Source organism: Hypanus sabinus, chromosome 12 (genome assembly GCF_030144855.1).
Source record: "Hypanus sabinus isolate sHypSab1 chromosome 12, sHypSab1.hap1, whole genome shotgun sequence".
Lineage (NCBI taxonomy): Eukaryota > Metazoa > Chordata > Chondrichthyes > Myliobatiformes > Dasyatidae > Hypanus > Hypanus sabinus.
The window spans coordinates 101,417,652-101,438,057 of NC_082717.1; the positions used below are offsets into that span (position 1 = coordinate 101,417,652).

Here is a 20,406-nt window from a genome sequence, read left to right on the forward strand (position 1 = left end):
AAACCATTGATGACAATATGATTGTGTTCAACTTGAAGTCTGATAGGGCGAAAGTAAAGTCTGACATAGCAGTATTTCAGTGGAGTAAGGGAAATTACAGTGGTATGATAAAATCTCAGATACAAATTGAATTATCTCAGGACCAAAACCTATGTCTTCAACTTAAATAAGGACAACTTCAATGGAATGAACCTACAGCAGTCTACGATGGACTGGGGAAATTAGCTATGAAACGGATTGCTATCTAAAAAGTGGTAGATATTCAAATATCTGGTCCATAACACTCAGCAGGAATTTATCCCAGTTAGAAAGGGATTCGATGGGAAAGATGTAGACTGTTGTTAACAAAAGAGGTGAAGGATAATGTTGACTTGAAAACTGGGGCCTACAAAGTGGCACTGAGTAATAGCAGGCAGAAAATTTGGACTATTTTGGGATTTATTAGCAAAAAGACTATAAAATAAATTTTGAGAGGAAAGTTTCATGTAATATCAAAGCATCCAATAAGAATTTCTAGAGAGATTTATAAGAAAGTTGTGACTAAAGTTGGTTTGGGACCTCTGGAGAACAAGTCTGGTGAATTAAGAACAGGGCAGAAAAGTTAAAGCAATTTTTTTTTGCATCACCATGGAGAATACTACAAATACCCTCATCTGTCAGGGTAACAGGAGGGTCTATTTCAAGTTATAGGGAGGAAGTTGTAAAAATCCTAGTCACGAGGGATAAGGTATCAGAGAAATTCACTGGTCCAAAGGCAGATAAATCTCAAGGACTGGAAGTCTGAACTGAAGTGTTTTAAAGGAAGTGTTTTAAAGAAATAGTGGACCCACTGGCTGAAAATTTTCAAAACTCACTGAATTCAGTGAAGGTTAGAAAACAGCCATGTGACTCCCTTGTTCAAAAAGAAAGGAAGACAGAATGAGTAAACTATCGGGCAATTAACTGAACATCCATTGATGTCAAGATGCTAGAGCCAATAATCAAAGGCGACATAGCTACAGTGCCTATAAAAAGTATTCACCCCCTTGGAAGCTTTCACGTTTTATTGTTTTACAACAATGAATTACAGTGAATTTAATTTGGTTTTTTGATACTGATTAACAGGAGTCTTTCATGTCAAAGTAAAAGCAAAACGTTATTAAGTGATCTACATTAATTACAAATATAAAACACAAAATGATTGATTGCATAAGTATTCACCCCCTTCAAGTCAGTAGTTTGTAGATGCACCTTTGAGCCTGTGTGGATAGGTCTCTATCAGCTTTGTATGTCTGGACACTGCAGTTTTTCCCCATTCTTCTTTATAAAACAGCTCAAGCTATGTCAGATTGCATGGGGATCATGAGTGAACAGCCCTTTTCAAGTCAAGCCACAAATTCTCAATTGGATTGAGGTCTGAACTTTGACTTGGCCACTCCAGGACATTAACTTTGTTGTTTTTAAGCCATTTCTGTGTAGCTTTGGCCTTCTGCTTGGAATCATTGCCTTGCTAGAAAACAAATCTTCTCCCAAGTTGCAGTTCTCTTGTGGACACCATTAGGTTTTCCTCCAGGATTTCCCTGCTTTTTGCTGCATTCATTTTACCCTCCACCTTCACAAGCTTTCAGGACCTACTGTAGTGAAGCAATCCCACAGTATGATGATCCCCACATCAAAAATGCCTACCTTGCTATTCTACATCCTCACTTTGGGAAGTCTGATCATCTGACTGTATTTCTACTCCGAGTAAAGGCAGAGATTGAAGATTGCAGTACCAGTACTGAGGACCAAGAAGGTATGGACAAGGGAAGCACAGGAGCACTTACAGGAATGCTTTGAATTAGTGGACTGGACTGTATTCAGGGATTCATCTTTGAATCTGGATGAGTATGCTGTAGTTGTTACCGACTTCATTAAAACCTGGATGAGTGTGTGCTTACAAAGACTTATTGTACATTCCCAAACCAAAAACGTGGATGAACCAGGAGGTATGTTGTCTGTTGAAGGCTAGATCTGTGGCATTCAAAGCGGGCGACCCAGGCCTGTACCAAAAAACCAGTTATGATTTGCGGAGGGCTATTTTAAGGGTGAAGAGACAATTTCAAATGAGGTTGGAGGTGACATCAGATGTATAACAACTCTGGCAGGGTTTGCAAGACGTTTCTTCATACAAAGTGAAACCTAATAGAATGAGTGGCATTGATACTTCACTACCAGATGAACTCAATGCCTTCTATGTCCGCTTTGAAAGGGAGAAATCCCTGCTGCACCCGGTGGCCTTGTGATCTCTGGCTCAGAGGCCGATGTTAGGCTGTCTTTAAAGAGAGTGAACGCTCGTAAGGCAGAAGGTCCTGATGGAGTACCTGGTAAGGCTTTGAAAACCTGTGCCAACTGGCAGGACTATTCAATGACATTTTCTACTTCTGACTGCTATGGGCAAAAGTTCCCACTTGCTTCAAAAAGGCAACAATTATACCAGTGCCTAAGAATAATGTGAGTTGCCTTAATGACTATCGCCTGGTAGCACTCACATCTACAGTGATGAAATGCTTTAAGAGGTTGGTCATGACTAGACTGAACTCCTGCCTCTGCAAGGACCTGGACCCATTGCAATTTGCCTATTGCCACAATAGGTCAACGGTACATGCAAGCTCAATGGCTCTTCACACGGCTTTAGACCACCTGGATAACACAAACACCTAGGTAAGGATGCTGTTCAGCGACTATAGCTCTGCATTTAATACCATCATTCCCACAATCCTGATTGAGAAGTTGCAGAACCTGTGTCTCTGTACCTCGTTTTGCAATTGGATCCTTGACTTTATAACTAGAAGACCACAATCTGTGCGGATTGGTGACCCTCCTCGCTGACGATCAACACTGGTGCACCTCAGGGGTGTGTGCTTAGCCCACTGCTCTACTCTCTCTGTACCCATGACTGTGTGGCTAGGCATAGCTCAAATATCATCTACACATTTGCTGATGGTACAACCACTGTTGGTAGAATCTCAGTTGGTGACAAGAGAGTGTACAGGAGCGAGATATGCCATCTAGTGGAGTGGTGTCACAGCAACAATCTGGCATTCAATGTCAGTTAGACAAAAGAGCTGATTGTGGGCTTCAGGAAGGGTAAGACGAAGGAACACACAACAATCCTCATAGAGGAATCAGAGGTGGAGAGAGTGAGCAGTTTCAAGTTCCTGGGTGTCAAGATCTCTGAGGACCTAACCAGGTCCTAACATATTGATGCAGTTATAAAGAAGGCAAGACAGCCAATATACTTCATTAGGAATTTGAAGAGATTTGGTATGTCAACAAATACACTCATAAACTTCTATTTTTGTACCGTGGAGAGCATTCTGACAGGCTTCATCACTGTCTGATATGGGGAGGCTGTGGCACAAGACTAAAAGAAGCTGCAAAGGATTGTAAATTTAGTCAGCTCCATCTTGGGTACTACCCTACAAAGTACTCAGGACATCTTCAAGGAGAGATGTCTCAGGCATTAAGGACCTCCAGCACCCAGGGCATGCCCTTTTCTCACTGCTACTATCAGGCAGGAGGTACAGAAGCCGGAAGGCACACACTCAGCGATTCAGGAACACCTTCTTCCCATCTGCCATCCGATTCCTAAATGGATACTGAACCCTTAGCACTAACTCATTTGTAAAAAAAAATTATTTCTGTTCTTGTACAATTTTTAATCTATTCAATATATGCATATTGTAATTGATTTACAATAGACAATATACAATAGGTGCAGAAGTAGACCATTCAGCCCTTTGAGCCTGCACCGCCATTCTGAGATCATGGCTGATCATCTACTATCAATACTCAGTTCCTGCCTTGTCCCCATATCCCTTGATTCCCCTATCCATAAGATACCTATCTAGCTCCTTCTTGAAAGCATCCAGAGAACTGAACTCCACTGCCTTCCGAGGCAGTGCATTCCAGACCCCCACAACCCTCTGGGAGAAGAAGTTTTTCCTTAACTCTGTCCTAAATGACCTACCTCTTATTCTCAAACCATGCCCTCTGGTACTGGACCCTCACAGCATCTGGAACATATTTCCTGCCTCTATCTTTTCCAATCCCTTAATAATCTTATATGTTGCAATCAGATCCCCTCTCAATCTCCTTAATTCCAGCATGTACAAGCACAGTCTCTCTAACCTCTCTGCGCAAGACAGTCCAGACATCCCAGGAATTAACCTCGTCAATCTACGCTGCACTTCCTCTATAGCCAGGATGTCATTCCTTAACCCTGGAGACCAAAACTGTACACAATACTCCAGGTGTGGTCTCACCAGGACCCTGTACAAATGCAAAAGGATTTCCTTGCTCTTGTACTCAATTCCCTTTGTAATAAAGGCCAACATTCCATTAGCCTTCTTCACTGCCTGCTGCACTTGCTCATTCAGCTTCAGTGACTGATGAACAAGGACTCCTAGATCTCTTGGTATTTCTCCCTTACCTAACTCTACACCGTTCAGATAATAATCTGCCTTCCTGTTCTTACTCCCAAAGTGGATAACCTCACACTTATTCACATTAAACTTAATCTGCCAAGTATCTGCCCACTCACTCAGCCTATCCAAGTCACCCTGAATTCTCCTAACATCCTCATCACATGTCACACTGCCACCCAGCTTAGTATCATCAGCAAACTTGCTGATGTTATTCTCAATGCCTTCATCTAAGTCGTTGATGTAAATCGTAAACAGCTGTGGTCTGAATACCAAGCCCTGTGGCACCCCACTAGTCACCACCTACCATTCTGAGAAACACCCATTCACCGTTACCCTTTGCTTTCTATCTGCCAACCAGTTTTCTATCCATGTCAATATCTTCCCTACAATGCCCTGAGCTCTGAATTTACCCACCAATCTCCTATGTGGGACCTTATCAAATGCCTTCTGAAAATCGAGGTACACTACATCCACTGGATCTCCCTTGTCTAACTTCCTGGTTACATCCTCGAAAAACTCCAATAGATTAGTCAAGCATGATTTGCCCTTGGTAAATCCATGCTGGCTCGGCCCAATCCTATCACTGCTATCTAGATATGCCACTATTTCATCCTTAATAATGGACTCTAGCATCTTCCCCACCACCAATGTCAGGCTGACAGGTCGATAGTTCTCTGTTTTCTCCCTCCCTCCTTTCTTAAAAAGCGGGAAAACATTAGCCATTCTCCAATCCTCAGGAACTGAGGAATCTAAGGAACATTGGAAAATGATTACCAATGCATCCGCAATTTCCAGGGCCACCTCCTTTAGTACCCTAGGATGCAGACCATCTGGACTTGCGGATTTGTCAGCCTTCAGTCCCATCAATCTACTCACCACCGTTTCCTTCCTAACGTCAATCTGCTTCATTTCCTCTGTTACCCTATGTCCTTGGCCCATCCATACATCTGGGAGATTGCTTGTGTCTTCCCTAGTGAAGACAGATCTAAAGTACTTATTAAATTCTTCTGCCATTTCTGTTTCCCATAACAATTTCACCCAATTCATTCTTCAAGGGCCCAACATTGTTCTTAACTATCTTCTTTCTCTTCACATACCTAAAAAAGCTTTTGCTATCCTTCTTTATATTCCTGGCTAGCTTGCGTTCGTACCTCATTTTTTCTCCCCGTATCGCCTTTTTAGTTAAGTTCTGTTGTACTTTAAAAATTTCCCAATCATCTGTCCTTCCATTCACCTTAGACCTGTCATATTTCCTTTTTTTAAATTCTATGCAATCTCTGACTTCCTTTGTCAACCACTGAGGCCCCTTTCCGCCCCCTTTGAATCCTTCCTTCTCCTGGGGATGAACTGATTTTGCATCTTGTGCATTATTCCCAATACCTGCCATTGCTGTTCCACTGTCTTTTCTACTAGGATATCCGTCCAGTTAACTTTGGCCAGCTCCTCCCTCATGGCTCCATAGTTTCCCCTGTTCAACTGCAACACTGACACCTCCAATCTGCCCTTATCCTTCTCAAATTGCAGATAAAAACTTATCATATTATGGTCACCACCTCCTAATGGCTCCTTTACTTCAAGATCGCTTATCAAATCCTGTTCATTACACAACACTAAATCCAGAATAGTCTTGTCCCTCGTCAGCTCTCATACAAGCTGTCCAAGAATGCATCCCGTAGGCACTCTACAAACTCCCTATCCTGGGGTCCAGCACCAACCTGATTCTCCCAGTTCACCTGCATGTTGAAATCCCCCATAACTACTGGGACATTACCTTTGCCACATGCCAATGTTAACTCCCTATTCAACTTGCACCCAATATCCATGCTACTGTTTGGTGACCTGTAGACCACACCCATTAGGGTCTTTTTGTCCTTACCGTATCTCAGTTCTATCCACACAGACTCTACTTCTCCTGATCCTATGTCCCCCCTTGCAAAGGACTGAATCTCATTCCTCATCAACAGGGGCACCCCACCCCCTCTGCCCACACTTCTGTCCCTATGATAGCACGTATACCCTTGTACATTCATTTCCCAGGACTGATCTCCCTGCAGCCATGTCTCCATTATCCCAACAACATCATAGTTACCCATTCGCACCTGAGCTTCAAGCTCATCCACCTTATTTCTGACACTTCGTGCATTCAGATATAGAATTTTTAGCCCATTTCTCTTCTCTCTGTTTAAATCGCTGCCTAATGTGCTTAACCCAGCTCCCCAAACTCCCATCGGGCTATGCACCCCTTGAATTTTGTTGTCCTTCCTAACTTTACTTATTCTTTCTGCACATTTAACTCCATATTCAGTCAGACCATCCCTCTGTACATGTGTCCTCCTTATCACTTGTTCTGCCTCACCTTTCTCTACACACTTAATATTCCAGAACCGTGTAGTCCCCACCTGTCCTTTATTCTTCATCTCGCTATCCTCTCTCACATTCTGGGTCCCTGCCCCCTGCAAATTTAGTTTAAACCCCCCCCCCCCCCCCAAGAAGCACTAGCAAACTTTCCTGCAAGAATGTTAGTACCGCTCCAGTTCAGGTGTAAACCGTCCCTTCGGAACAGATCCCACCTTCCCTGGAACAAAGCCCAATTATCTAAAAAACTGTAGCCCTCCCTCCTGCACCATCCTCTCAGCCACGTATTAATCTGTATAATCCTTCTGTTCCTTGCCTCACTCGCACGTGGCACAGGTAGCAATCCTCAGATCGTTACCCTGGAGGTCCTGCCCTTTACTTATTTAATATTTTTTTTCTTCTATATTAGTGTGTTGAACTGCTGCTGCTAAGTTAACAAATTTCACGACACATACTGGTGATGACAAACCTGATTCTGATTCAATATGATGCAGCCACCACCATGCTTCACGGTAGGGATGGTGTGTTTCTGATTATGTGCTGTGTTTAGTCTGATGGTCAAAAAGCTTAATTTTGGTTTCACCAGACAATAGAACCTTCTTCCAGCTGACTTCAGAGTCTCCTACGTGCTTTCCGGTAAATTCCAGCTGAGATTTCATGAGTTTCTTCAAGTGGCTTTCTCTTTGCCACTCTCCCATAAAGCTGTGACTGGTGAAGCTCTTGGGCAACAGTTGTATGCACAGTCTCTCCCATCTCAGCCACTGAAGTTTGTAACTCCTCCAGAGTTCTCATAAGTCTCCTGGGAGGCCTCGCTCACGAGTCCCCTTCTAGCAGAGTCATTCAGGTTCCATGCTCGAGGCAGATTTACAACTGTGCCATATTCTTTGCATTTTTTGATGATTGACCTTAACTGTAATCCAAGTGACCTGGAGATTTTCTTGTATCTATCTCCTGACCAGTGCTTTCCAATAACCTTTTCGTGTAGCTGCTTAGAGTGTTCTTTTGTCTGCATGGTGTAGTTTTTACTAGGTTACTGCCTCACCAGCAGTTGGAACCTCTAGATACAGGTGGATTTTTACAATTGAAACACCTTGACTGTACGCAGGTTTTTATATATATCTAGAACATCTTGAATTGAATTGACTTTATTTCTTACATCCTTCACATACATGAGTAAAAATCTTTATATTACGTCTCCATCTGAAAGTGCAATTTATAGTAATTTGTAATAAACAGTATGTACAACAGGACAGTTAATATAACATAGAAATACAATTGTGTCAGCATCAGTCTGATGGCCTGGTGGAAGAAGCTGTCCCGGAGCCTGTTGGTCCTGGCTTTAATCCTGCAGTATCATTTCCCAGATGGTAGCAGGGCCACAGGTTGTGGCTGGGGTGACTCAGGTCCCCAGTGATCCTTCGGGCCCTTTTTATGCACCCGTCTCTGTAAATGTCTTGAATAGTGGGAAGTTCACATCATACAGATGTGCTGGGCTGTCCACACCACTCTCTGCAGAATCCTGTAATTGAGAGAAGTACAGTTCCCACACCAGGCAGTGATGCAGCCAGTCAGGATGCTCTTAATTGTGCCCCTGCAGAAAGTCCTTAGGATTTGGGAACTCATGCCAAGCTTCAACTGTCTGAGGTGTTAAGAAGTGCTGTTGTGCTTTTTTCACCACACAGCCGGTATGTACAGACCATTTGAGATCCTCAGTGATGTATATGTTAAGGAACTTGGCCACAAGCTGTTCACCCTCTCAACCCCAGAAACATTGATGTCAATAGGGATTAGCTAGTCTCCATTCCTGCTGTAGTTCACAACCAGCTCCTCTGTATTTGTAACATTGAGGGAGAGGTTGCTTTCTTGACGTCACTGTGTCAGGGTGATGACTTCTTCGCTTAACTAATTATGTGACTTCTAAAACCAATTGGCTGCACCAGTGATGATTTGGTATGTCATTTGAGGGTGAATACTTCTGTAATCTATTATTTTGTCTTTTATAGCTGTAATTAATGTTGATCAATTTGTAGAGATCTGTTTTCACTTTGACACAAAAGAGTCTTTTTATGTTAATCAGGGTCAAAAAAAGGCAAATTAAATGCACTGGGATTCAATGTTTTAAAACAATAAAACATGGAAGCTTCCAATGGGGGCTAGTAATTTTTATAGGCATTGTATATTCAGTTTTCTTAATGATGAATGAAACCTAGTCATAATGGCTTTATCTTCCAAAAGGATCAGAACCTTTTCACAGTTTGTAGGCTTGTATGCCTCAATTACCAGGAAAGCTATGCTGGCTGGAGTCAGGGCTTTATGTTTCGTCTCTTGATAAGGTCACCCATGCCAAACAGGTCAAAGAGTGGAGAAAAGACTAGGAGTGGTTCACTAGGCCTCCAGGTAAGGGTTCAGCTCAGGGCTAACAACTCTGACTAGTAACATGTACTGGAGGAAATATGTTAGCATAGATTGAACACTGGCTGTCAAATGGCTATGGTCCTTACCAGGCCACAGGGAAATAACCTGCGGGGTACCAAGGATCAGTTTTTGGCCCACGTTGTTTACAATTTATGTTAATCACCTGAGGGAGGAGAAAAATGCAAGTATTCCATGATTGCCAATGAAACAAAAATAGGTGGTTGGGGCTTATTGGGATGAAGCCATTTTGATTCTGCAAAGGGTTAGATATAGAATATGCTGGTATGTAATTCTGATCACCGCACAATAAAAAGGATGTCTCAGGAAATGTAGAGACTTGACCCAAAAGCGGAGCAGCAAAAACAATTCAACAATATTTTACTAATGAACTGCAAAATATCTAAAAATGGACCATGAGGGGTCACAAAATAAGAGAGAACAGAAGCTGGCTGGTTGGTTCCTATGAGTGAACAAGGATTATGGATGAGAACTTGTTTAAGTGGGCTGTAGGTGATGATTTGGAAATGGGTGGCAGGTGACTCCTATTTGCTGGGTGAGAATGGAAGGTGCAAGCCTCTGCAGGCCTGACAGGGCTCACCCCCTTACTGCCAGCACCCGATCTACTAACTCCCATCCACTTCCCGGACAGTAAACAAAAACAGTGCATCTCAGTGGTAGAATCTCCATACTTATTGCAAATGGTGGTTTTATTGTCCCAGTTAGTAGCAACTCAGGTCAGAGCTCACCCAGTCAACAGAGAAATGACAAAGACAAATTTGGCTCATTCCATAATATACAGTGAAAGCTGAAGGCAAAGTATAAGATGTACTAGGACAGGAAGTTGCAGCATCAGACTGGGGATCAGTTGAAGTATTCAGGCACTGGAATCTGGGGCTCATAAGAGAGGTTGCCTGGCGAGGGGTTGCTGTATCGAGACAGAGTTGGTTGAAAGTTGGTCAATGGTTTCCTGCTGCTTTGGGTTCAAGTGCTTCTTTTGACAGACGGCTTCTTTTAGGCAAGCATACTCTGATGGGTTAATCATTGGTTCACTCATCCTGTCTGGAAACGTAGAAGCTTGACCCAAAAGCAGAACGGCGGAGATGATTAAGCAGTAAAATATTTTACTAACAAACCACAAAATGACAAGCTACAAAGGACTACAATAGACACTTAACACAACATGGTAACTGAAGGCTAGGAACAGCTAGTGGAAGCCGGCTGGTTTCTATGAATGAACAAGGATTGTGGATGAGAACTGGGTTTAAATGGGCTGCAGGTGATCATTTTGAAACAAGTGGCAGGTGACTCCTGTTAGCTGGGTAGAGACTCGAAGGTCTCTGCAAGCCTGACAATATATGGTAGCACCAGAAAGTGTACAGAATCAGGTTTAATATCATCTGCATATGTCGTTAAATTTGTTAACTTTGCAGCAGCAGTACAATGCAATACATGATAAATAAACAAAAAACTAAATTATAGTATGTATACTGTATGTATATTAGTTAAATTAAGATTAGTAGTGTGAAAAACAGATATATAAAAAAGGAGTGAGGTAGTATTGAGGAGTGGAGTCCAATGTCTATTTAGAAATCAGATAGCAGATGGAAAGAAGCTGTTAATGAATTGCTCAGTGTGTGCCTTCAGGCCTCTGTACCTTCTTCCTGATAGCAACAAATTCACAGATTCACGAGGTTAATTCCTGGGATGTCCGGAATGTCTTACGCAGAGAGGTTAGAGAGACTTGGCTTGTACACGCTGGAACTAAAGAGATTGAGAGGGGATCTGATTGCAACATATAAGATTATTAAGGGATTGGACAAGATAGAGGCAGGAAATATGTTCCAGATGCTGGGAGAGTCCAGTACCAGAGGGCATAGTTTGAGAATAAGGGGTAGGTCATTTAGGACAGAGTTAAGGAAAAACTTCTTCTCCCAAAAAGTTGTGGGGGTATGGAATGCACTGCCTCGGAAGGCAGTGGAGGCCAATTCTCTGGATGCTTTCAAGAAGGAGCTAGGTAGGTATCTTATGGATAGGGGAATCAAGGGATATGGGGACAAGGCAGGAACCGGGTATTGATAGTAGATGATCAGCCATGATCTCAGAATGGCAAAGCAGGCTCGAAGGGCCGAATGGTCTACTTCTGCACCTATTGTCTATTGTTTAACAATGAAAAGAGGGCATGTCCTGGGTGGTGGGAGTCCTTGATGATGAAAGCCACTTTTTATGAGACACTGCTCCTTCAAGATGTCTTGGATATTACGGAGGCTAGTACCCATGATGAAGATGACTAATTTTACAACTCTTTGCAGCTTGTTATGATCCTGTGCAGTACCCCCCCCCCCCCAATACCAGACAGTGATTCAGTCAATCAGAATGCTCTCTACGGCATATCTGTTGGAATTTGAGTGTCGTAGCTGACAAACCAAATCTCCTCAAATTCCTGATGAAATATAGCTGCTATCTTGCCTTCTTTATAGTTGCGTTGATATGTTGGGTTCGGGTTAGATTCTCAGAGATATCCATTCAGGAACCTGAAATTGCTTACTCTCTCCACTTCTGATCCCTCTATGAAGAATGGCTTGTGTTCCCTCATCTTACCCTTTCTGAAGTCCACAATCAGCTCTTTGGTTTTACCTATGCTGAGTGCAATGCTGTTATTACGACACCACTGAACCAGTTGGTACATCTTGCTCCTGTACACCCTTTCATCACCATCCAAGATTCTGCCAACAATGGTTGTAACAGCAAATTTATAGGTGGTAGTTGAGTTATGTCTAGCCACACAGTCATGTAGAAAGAGTACAGCAGTGAGCTAAGCACACATCCCTGAAGTGCACCATCAATGAGATGCAGATGCTATTACCAATCTGCAGACTGTGGCCTTCCAGTTAGGAAATCAAGGATCCAGTTGCAGAGGGAAGTACAGAAGCCTCCGTTATGTAGCTTTTTGATCAGGACTGTAGGAATGATGGTGTTAAATGCTGAGCATCCTGACACAGGTACTTATATTGTCCAAGTGATCCACAGCTGATAGAAACCACGCAGATCCATGGCATCACATTCAGTGAAAGCAGCTGATGGATTTGGGCAATGCATCAGGGAGAGGGAAATTACCTGGAGACTTTGTTCCAGCAGGAAGCTACATCCCTTACATTAAGTGCTGAAGAATCGGTCTGTCAAGAACAGGAGGTAGTGACTGCATGAGGCTAATGTGGGAATCCAGAAAGTAGGATTACAGGAGCATCAGCCCTTGCACTTGCCCAATGAGAGTGAGGATGTTGCAGCTTGTTGGATGAGAGTACACTGACCACAGCACCATGGTAAAAGGGGATGAAAAGGAACATAGTGGCAATAAGGGAGAGCACAGCTTATAGGTACTGTTCTCATTAGCTACTTAAGCATCCAGTACAGTTTAAGACTGGACAGGGTAGCACAGCAGAGTTTTGATTCAATTTGCTGGTTGGTGGTGAGGTCAGTTCGTTGGCTGTTGTAAATTGTTTATGCAGTCTAGCCTGCGCATTGTGTTCTGTAGCATATTTTTAAAGCTGCACCTTATGGGCCAATGAACTTCTCAGTGACCCTGGCTTTATATTAATGGTAGGGTGGGGTAATACCAGGCCTTGAGGTAATGGATTTGGGGGTACATTTTCCTTGTTAGTTCACTCACTACCTGCTACATACCCAGCAGCCATATTCTGCAAAATTTTTAACGCTGGGCAACTTTAGGTTTACAGTGTCACAATTATTCTGCTGTTTTGCCATTTGACAAACATGAATTGCTCCTAGACAGAGTACTAATCTTTAAATTCCTACCTGCACCAAGATTACTTGGTAGAAATGCAGCCAATCCTACAATTTTGAACTTCGTTCCCCAAATGTTGGATGTGACCTGAGCAAGATAGTTGTGCTGAAACAAACAATTGAATTTTATTTTTACAATATCAAAAATACTGGTTTACAATATCACAGTATCATCCAAATTTATTTATATGGCAAGCACACTTCACAAAATAAATGAATTTGAACTTTACATCTTTACATTACGTAGGACTTCGTGAACAATTTTTTCTTACAACCTAGAAGCAATGATTAATCTTCGTTCTGAAGAATGTTCACTCCTTAACCAACATCCATCATATTAAAGCGCATCCCAAGTAATGTAAAATATTAGAAGATTGGCAATTTATTGTTCAAATTTTCCATTCTTTCTCGGCTCTTGTGTAGAGAACACGAGTATCAACTAAAATATAATTTGTTGTCAATCTGCACTACTCATTTCACTTTAATATCAAACAAGAATTCTAATAAAGAATCAAATGTATAATTTCATACCTGTGTGATATCTTCTAAAGGAAATTCTTTACGAGTTAAGCTTGGGGAACCAATAGAAGGTTTCCTAATTGGCAATCGTGGAGACTTTGATATCTCCTGGCTAGCCCGAGAAAGTTTGGGTGATTTTCTAGCATCAAGATTAATTCTGATAAAAAATGCACATGGATTAGCATGAAATTATAATATCTTTAGCCAAATGGAGCTGATTTTAGCAGACCAACTTCTGCCTTGGCTATAATTAGTTGCTTTAGAATCAAATAGTACCTCTGACCAAATGCCAAAAAGAACACATTATTTATAGTATAAGGAGCTGAAGCATTTATTCAGTATATTTTCGTAACATCACTGAAAAATTACCACATTTTAGAGCCATTTTGTCCATCATGTTCACATCAATCAAAAAAGAACCACCCAGTCTAATCCCACCTTCCACACTGGGTGCCTAAATTTGCAAGTTAAACTTGCCTAGTACACATCCAAATACTATTTAAATATGAAGAGATTCTACCATTCCTACAGGTGAGTCCAGGACCACACCATCCTCCAGTGAAAAAGATTTATCTCATCTCTTCTCTTACTTTACCAACTTAAAATCTAAGCTCCTTGATTAATAATGCCTTTCATTAATCCTTCCCATTTGCTCTATCTGAACACCTCAATTTTATTTCTCAGTTAAATCTTCCCTCAATCTCCTATGTTCTAAAGAAAATTAAAACATCCCAATACCTACAATTTTCCTGTCCTGGCAGCAAGCTCAAACCTCTGGTGCACTTTCTTGATCAATTACATCTTTTCTGTAATGTGAACTGAATACATACCCAAACTGTAATCTAACTAGTTTTCCAGTGCAGCCTCTGCATTCTTATTTTCTGTGCCTAAAGGCCCTTTTAATCATTGAGTGATCTGCGCTGTTTCTTTTAAGAATGTACTGGATTTCAAGGACCCATTGTTCTTTCCTACCACCTCATGAACTCCCATTTATTATATAAACCCTTCTATTGATCATCATCCTTGTCTATAGCCACCAAGACGGAATTAGATCTTCTGCTATTTGTACATTCTTGATTATGCTCAGCTTCATATTTTCAATGACAAGAAGAGTGCCTCTCTATCACCAGGGTCAGACCACCCTTCATCCACTTTCTAGATTCAGCCATTTCCATCCTCTGGTAGCCTCCTTAAAGCTGAGTTCATCCAAGACTGTGTTGCATCCAGATATCTCACCCATCATTCTGAACACACCAGCACACAGAATCTCATCCATTCTCTCTCACAAAAATATCCATGGCCTCATCTTTCCACACAAACATCTTTCTACTCCTGGCCTCCCTGAGTTCCACTGATAAGGCACTGTTGCCCTAGCTACAAGCTCAGATTCCTTAAACTTCTCTCTTCCTCACTGGTCCTCTCTAAAATCTTTATCTTTGATCATCTTTACATACCTGGCCCACTATTCATTACATAACTACTTTACAGTTCTGATTAATGATTCTATGAAACATCTTGGGACTAAATTAAAGGTTCTACATATTAAATTTGGACATAATGCTGTGAAAAATTGCTGCATCTTTTAAAGTTAAAGAAGCAGTCCAACTTAATTAGTGATAAGCACCAAAGGCCCCAAGAAAGCATATGTGGGATAGAAGAACTTCTGTAAAAACACTTAACATCAGGAAAGTGCTCACATCATAAATGATATTTTAACTCAACTGGGCTGGATACCTGGGTAATTTGGGGGACTTGCTTGCTCGAGATATCTTTGGAGATTTCTTCCCCACCCAGTCATCACTAAGTTCTATATCACTGGAGTCAGAACAATTACAGCTGTCAATTACATTTGAAATCAAGTTGTTGCCAAAGGGTTCATCTAGTAAAATAAAGGAAAGGACAATTAAAAGCTAGCTAAAAGCACATCTTGTAATTCTAAGAATAGTTTACAAGTATTTCAGAAATAGTATTTGGTATTGCAATAATATATACATAATCTGAGAAATCAGCAACCAAAACAGTTACGGTGAACTTATGGACATATATACTATACAATACACGCATGACTACATTGGAAAAGTCCAGCTAAAAGCTTGTTTTTCTGATTGAAGACTACAGGAAATGAAGGAATAGAGAATATGATTACAATTTAATGTGGTCCATATACAAAGTGTCAAAAGGTAAATTAGTCAGGTATTAATCCTTGGAAATAAGTTATTTCATAAGAGAAATACAATTTTTTTAGGAATTTTTAAATTATTTCCTCAGTTATATCATATTTGAATACTGCTTAAAATGGAAGAAATTTAAAAAAAAGAAAAAAATGGAAGACTTTAAAAGGCAGAGTTAATGAAGAACAATTTCACGCTTAGTTATAAAGACAAGATGCTGGAAAGCCATAGCAACACAATCAAAATGCTGCACGCACTCAGTGGGTTAGGCAGCATGTATGGAGGGGAACAAACAGTCAATAGTTCGTGCTGAGTGCCTTAATCAGGACTGGTAAGGAAAGGATAAGAATCTAGAATATAGTGGGAGGAAATGAAAGAATAAGCTGGAAGGTGAGAGGTGAAGGGGAAGATGGGTGGGTGGGTTTTAAGTGGAATGTGAGGTGTTGTTCCTCCAACCCGAGAATGGCCTCATTATGGCAGTAGAGGACGCAATGGACTGACATGTTGGAATGGGAATGGGAATGGGAAGTAGAACTAAAATGAGTTGTCACCGGAAAATCTCTGTTATAGCGGACTGTCCACCACAGCAGGTGGGATTCTCTTCCCTCTTCCTTTTTTTCCCATTTCTATTTTGGCTCCCCTCTTCCCCTTCTCTTCTTCTCACCTGCCTATCACTTGCCTCTGGTGCCCCTCCTTTTTTACTATGAATACTCTCCTCTCATATTAGATTCCTTTTTCTTCAGCCCTTTTCCCTTTACCGCCTATCACCTCCCAGCTCACTTTATTCTCCCTCACCTATCTCTTGCCAGCTTATACTTCTCCTCCCAATATCTTCTGATTCTGGCTTTTCACCCCTCCTTTCCAGACCCTCCATGATGAAGAGTCTTGGACCTAAACTTTAACTGTTTATTTCTCTCCATAGATGGTGCCAGGTCTGCTGGGTTCCTCCAGTATTTTGTGTGTAGCTCAAGCTTAGTTATTACCTTCAAGATGAGCTTAAAGTACTTTCCAATATCATAAGAAATTTTTTGAAAATCAAATTCTCAGTTAATGCCCACTTAAAGAAAGTGCATAATGTCACCAGCAGCAATCTTGGGAACGTAGCTTGATCAAACAGGACATTTGCAATTTTCCAGTCTCTGGCACCATGCCAGAATCCAATGATTTTTTTGAAAGATCATTACAATGCCTCCACAATCTCTACTGCTACCTCTTTCAGAGCCCTAGAAAACAGTTCATCTGGTCCGGGTGACCTACGTACCCTTAGGTCTTTCAACTTTTTGAGCAGCTTCTCCCTTGTAATAGTAACCACACTCACTTCTCTTCCCTCACACCCTTGAGCATATGGTATGCTACTAGTGTCTCCCAAGGTGAACACTGATGCAACATACCCATTTAGTTCATCTGCCATTTCCTTGGCCCCCATTATTACTTGTCCTGCCTCATTTTCTAGCAGTCCTATATTTACACTCACCTCTTTTATTTTTTACATACTTGAATAAGCTTTTACTATCCACTTTGATATTGACTGCTAGCTTGCTTTCATATTTCATCTTTTCCCTTCTAATGATTCTTTTAATTGCTCTCTGTAGGGTTTTAAAAGCTTCCCAATTCCCTGCCTTCCCACTAATTTTTGCTTTATTGTAATCCCTCTCTATTGCTTTTACATTAGCTTTGACTTCCCTTGTCAGCCACGGTTGTACTATTTTGCCATTTGAGTATTTCTTTCTTTTTGGAATACATCTATCCTGCACCTTCCTCATTTTTTCCCCAGAAACTCAAGCCATTGTTGCTTTGTTGTCATTGCTGTCAGCATCTCTTTCCAATTTCCTTTAGCCAACTCCTCTCTCATACCACTGTAATTTCCTTTCACCCACTGAAATACTACTACATCAGGCTTTACTTGCTCCCTACCAAATTTCAAGTTGGACTCAATCATACTGTGTTCACTGCCTCCTAAGCATTCTTTTACCTTAAGCTCCCTAGTCACTTCCTGTTCATTACATAACACTCAATCCAATATTGTTGGTCCCCTAGTAGGCTCAATGACAAACTGCTCTAAAAAGCAATGTCGTAGGTATTAAAGAAACTCACTTTCTTGAGGTCCATTTTCAACCTGATTTTCCCAATCAACCTACATGTTGAAATCTCTCCTATCATAATGTTGCCCTTTTGACATACTTCTTCTATTTCCTGTTGTAATCAGTGGTCCACATCCCAGCTACTGCTGGGAGGCCTGTATATAACTGCCAGAGTCCTTTTACTCTTGCAGTTTCCTAACTTAACCCACATGGATTCAACATCTTCCAATCCTATGTCACATCTTTCTACTGATTTGATGCCATTCTTTATGAGCTGAGCCACACCACCCCCTCTGCTGACTTTCCTATCTCTCCAATACAACGCGTAACCTTGGACATTCAGCTCCCAACTACAACCATCCTTCAACCACGATTCAGTGATGGCCACATCATACCTGACAATTTATAATAGTGCAACAAGATCATCCACCTTATTTCGTATACTCCAGGTATTGAGATATAACACAGTGCTGCATTTGCTACCCTTTTTGATTCTGCAATTACGTTCGATCATCTGCCTGCCCCTCCTTACTGTACACTGTCTTTGCTTTTTTACCATCTCTCCTACCCTGAATTCCTCTACTCCAGTTCTCACCCCACTGCCAAAGTTTAAAGCCTCCCCAACAGCTCTAACAAGCCTACCCACGAGAATATTGGTTCCCTTCAGGTTCACTTTTGTACAGGACATACCTTCCCCCAGAAGAGATCCCAATGATCCAAAAACCTGAAGCCCTGCCCCTGCACCAGCTTCTCAGCCATGCATTAATTTGCCAAATCATCCTATTTCTACCCTCATTGGTGTATGGCACAGACAGCAATCCAGAAATTACTACCAGGAGGTCCTGCTTCTCAGCTTTCTACCTAGATCTCTGAATTCTCTTTTCAGGACCTCTTTGCTTTTTATGCCTATATCATTGGTACCAATATGTAGTGAGATATCTGGCTGCTCTCCCTCCCTTTCCAAAATGTTATGGATGCAATCCGAGACATCCCTGACCCTGGCACCTCAGAGGCAACATACCATCCAGGTACCCTGTTCACGTCAGAATCTTCTGTCTGATCCACTGACTACTGAGTCCCCTATCACTACTGCTCTCCTCTTCTCCCTCTTTCCCTTCTGCACCACCATGCTCAATGCCAGTAACCCGGTCACTATGGCATTCACCTGGGAGGCCATCCCTTCCAAAAGTATCCAAAACAGTATACTTACTATTGAGGGAAATGGCCCTTCACTAATTCTACAGTTCCATCTTCCCCTTACAAACTGATAAGACTTCTATTAATTCCATCTGTGGCAGTATCAAAATATCTATCCAAGTAATTGACCTTCGCATACAAGAAAGAGTCTCTTTAGAATACTGAAAAATAGGGCAAAAGGCAAGTTAGAATTTATGACACCTTGCATTATCCTGCAAACCTACAAAAATATGGAAAAGCATACTTGTTGTTTTAACATAACAATTGCAAATGATGCAAACAAAAATCTGAATAAAGGAATAGACAATGTAAGTAACAGAATTCAGAACAGTATGTATGCTCTAATCCTGTTTCTTTTATCCCTAAGATTTATTGCAGTTTAGCATCTATCTCAGTTGTTTGTAAGAATTTAAACCTGGTGAGCATCACCACCTGCTGGTCAAAGTTGGTATCACTGAAACCAACTGACAAAACTACTACAACTAGCCAGCTATTTCTACTTGAATTAAATTATTAACTTAATACTTCAACTTTGGTTCCTTCTAAGTTCTAACCATCTGTAGGAAGGCAAAAAAACAGTGAACACAACTGAAAATTAAACCATAGAAATGTTAACGGCCTTTTGCATAACCAAGAGAGCTGGTTAGACAAATGTCAGGGGGATAGAAAATTAACTAAATGCTTCAAAGGTCAAAAGATGGACAACATATTTTCATAACTATCATTATTGTGACTTGAGATTCCAACTCTTCCTAAAAAATAATGACGATTTGATAAATGTCCTAAACATTACGTATTACTGTAACTTCTTCCAAGCTGGATAAAATTTAATTATTGAGCGAGTGCAAATCAAACTCAAGGGCACAGAGATTCAAAAGATGCAGAAACCAGTCTCAAAATGAAATCCAAACACACATTATGCAAGCAGTGTTCAATACTTTGGGTACCCATTCACTGAAAAGACTCCAGCATATGGTTGAATCCAGAAAAAGCACCTTTATCACTTTTTTATAACCACATTCTCTGGGAATTTAGGATGATATTCTTCAGGCAGTGCTCATTTCACAGCTAATTAGATTGTGCGCCATCCTGCCCTGAGCTTCATCCATGATTCATGACTGACTTCTACCCACACTACCCCATACTCCTTTGATTCCTTTAATATCAAAAAACCTATCAACAAAGGAATACAGTTCATGTTTATTCAGAACTGGGGAAAACAAGTTCGTTTTTTAATCTGTGGAGGAGTGATGAAGATATTGTCACTTTCCTTGGGTCCATCCCTTAACTCCATCACACACCCATTCTGACCAATCTCTGAATAACATGTGGAATATAATAAGAACAATTTGAGCTTCTACCTGGGCATTTGTCGCCTTCTGAATTTTAACAACCCCAGGTAATTCACTTTCAACATTT

At 41.2% G+C, this 20,406-nt stretch overlaps 1 protein-coding gene across 2 annotated transcripts in view; it reads right to left on the reverse strand.

Annotated features, from left to right (window-relative positions):
* Positions 1-20,406, reverse strand: part of tulp4a (TUB like protein 4a) — a 187,155-nt gene that overhangs the window by 38,670 nt on the left and 128,079 nt on the right. For both annotated transcript variants that reach the window (XR_009515206.1, XM_059986566.1), the window contains exons 9-11: positions 15,273-15,417; positions 13,551-13,695; positions 13,032-13,125 (exon numbers count right to left, since the gene is read on the reverse strand). Coding sequence is in view for 1 of the 2 variants with exons in the window: in XM_059986566.1 (XP_059842549.1) it covers positions 13,032-13,125; positions 13,551-13,695; positions 15,273-15,417 (384 nt within the window). In the remaining variant the exon portion in view is untranslated. The remainder of the gene's footprint in view (positions 1-13,031; positions 13,126-13,550; positions 13,696-15,272; positions 15,418-20,406) is intronic.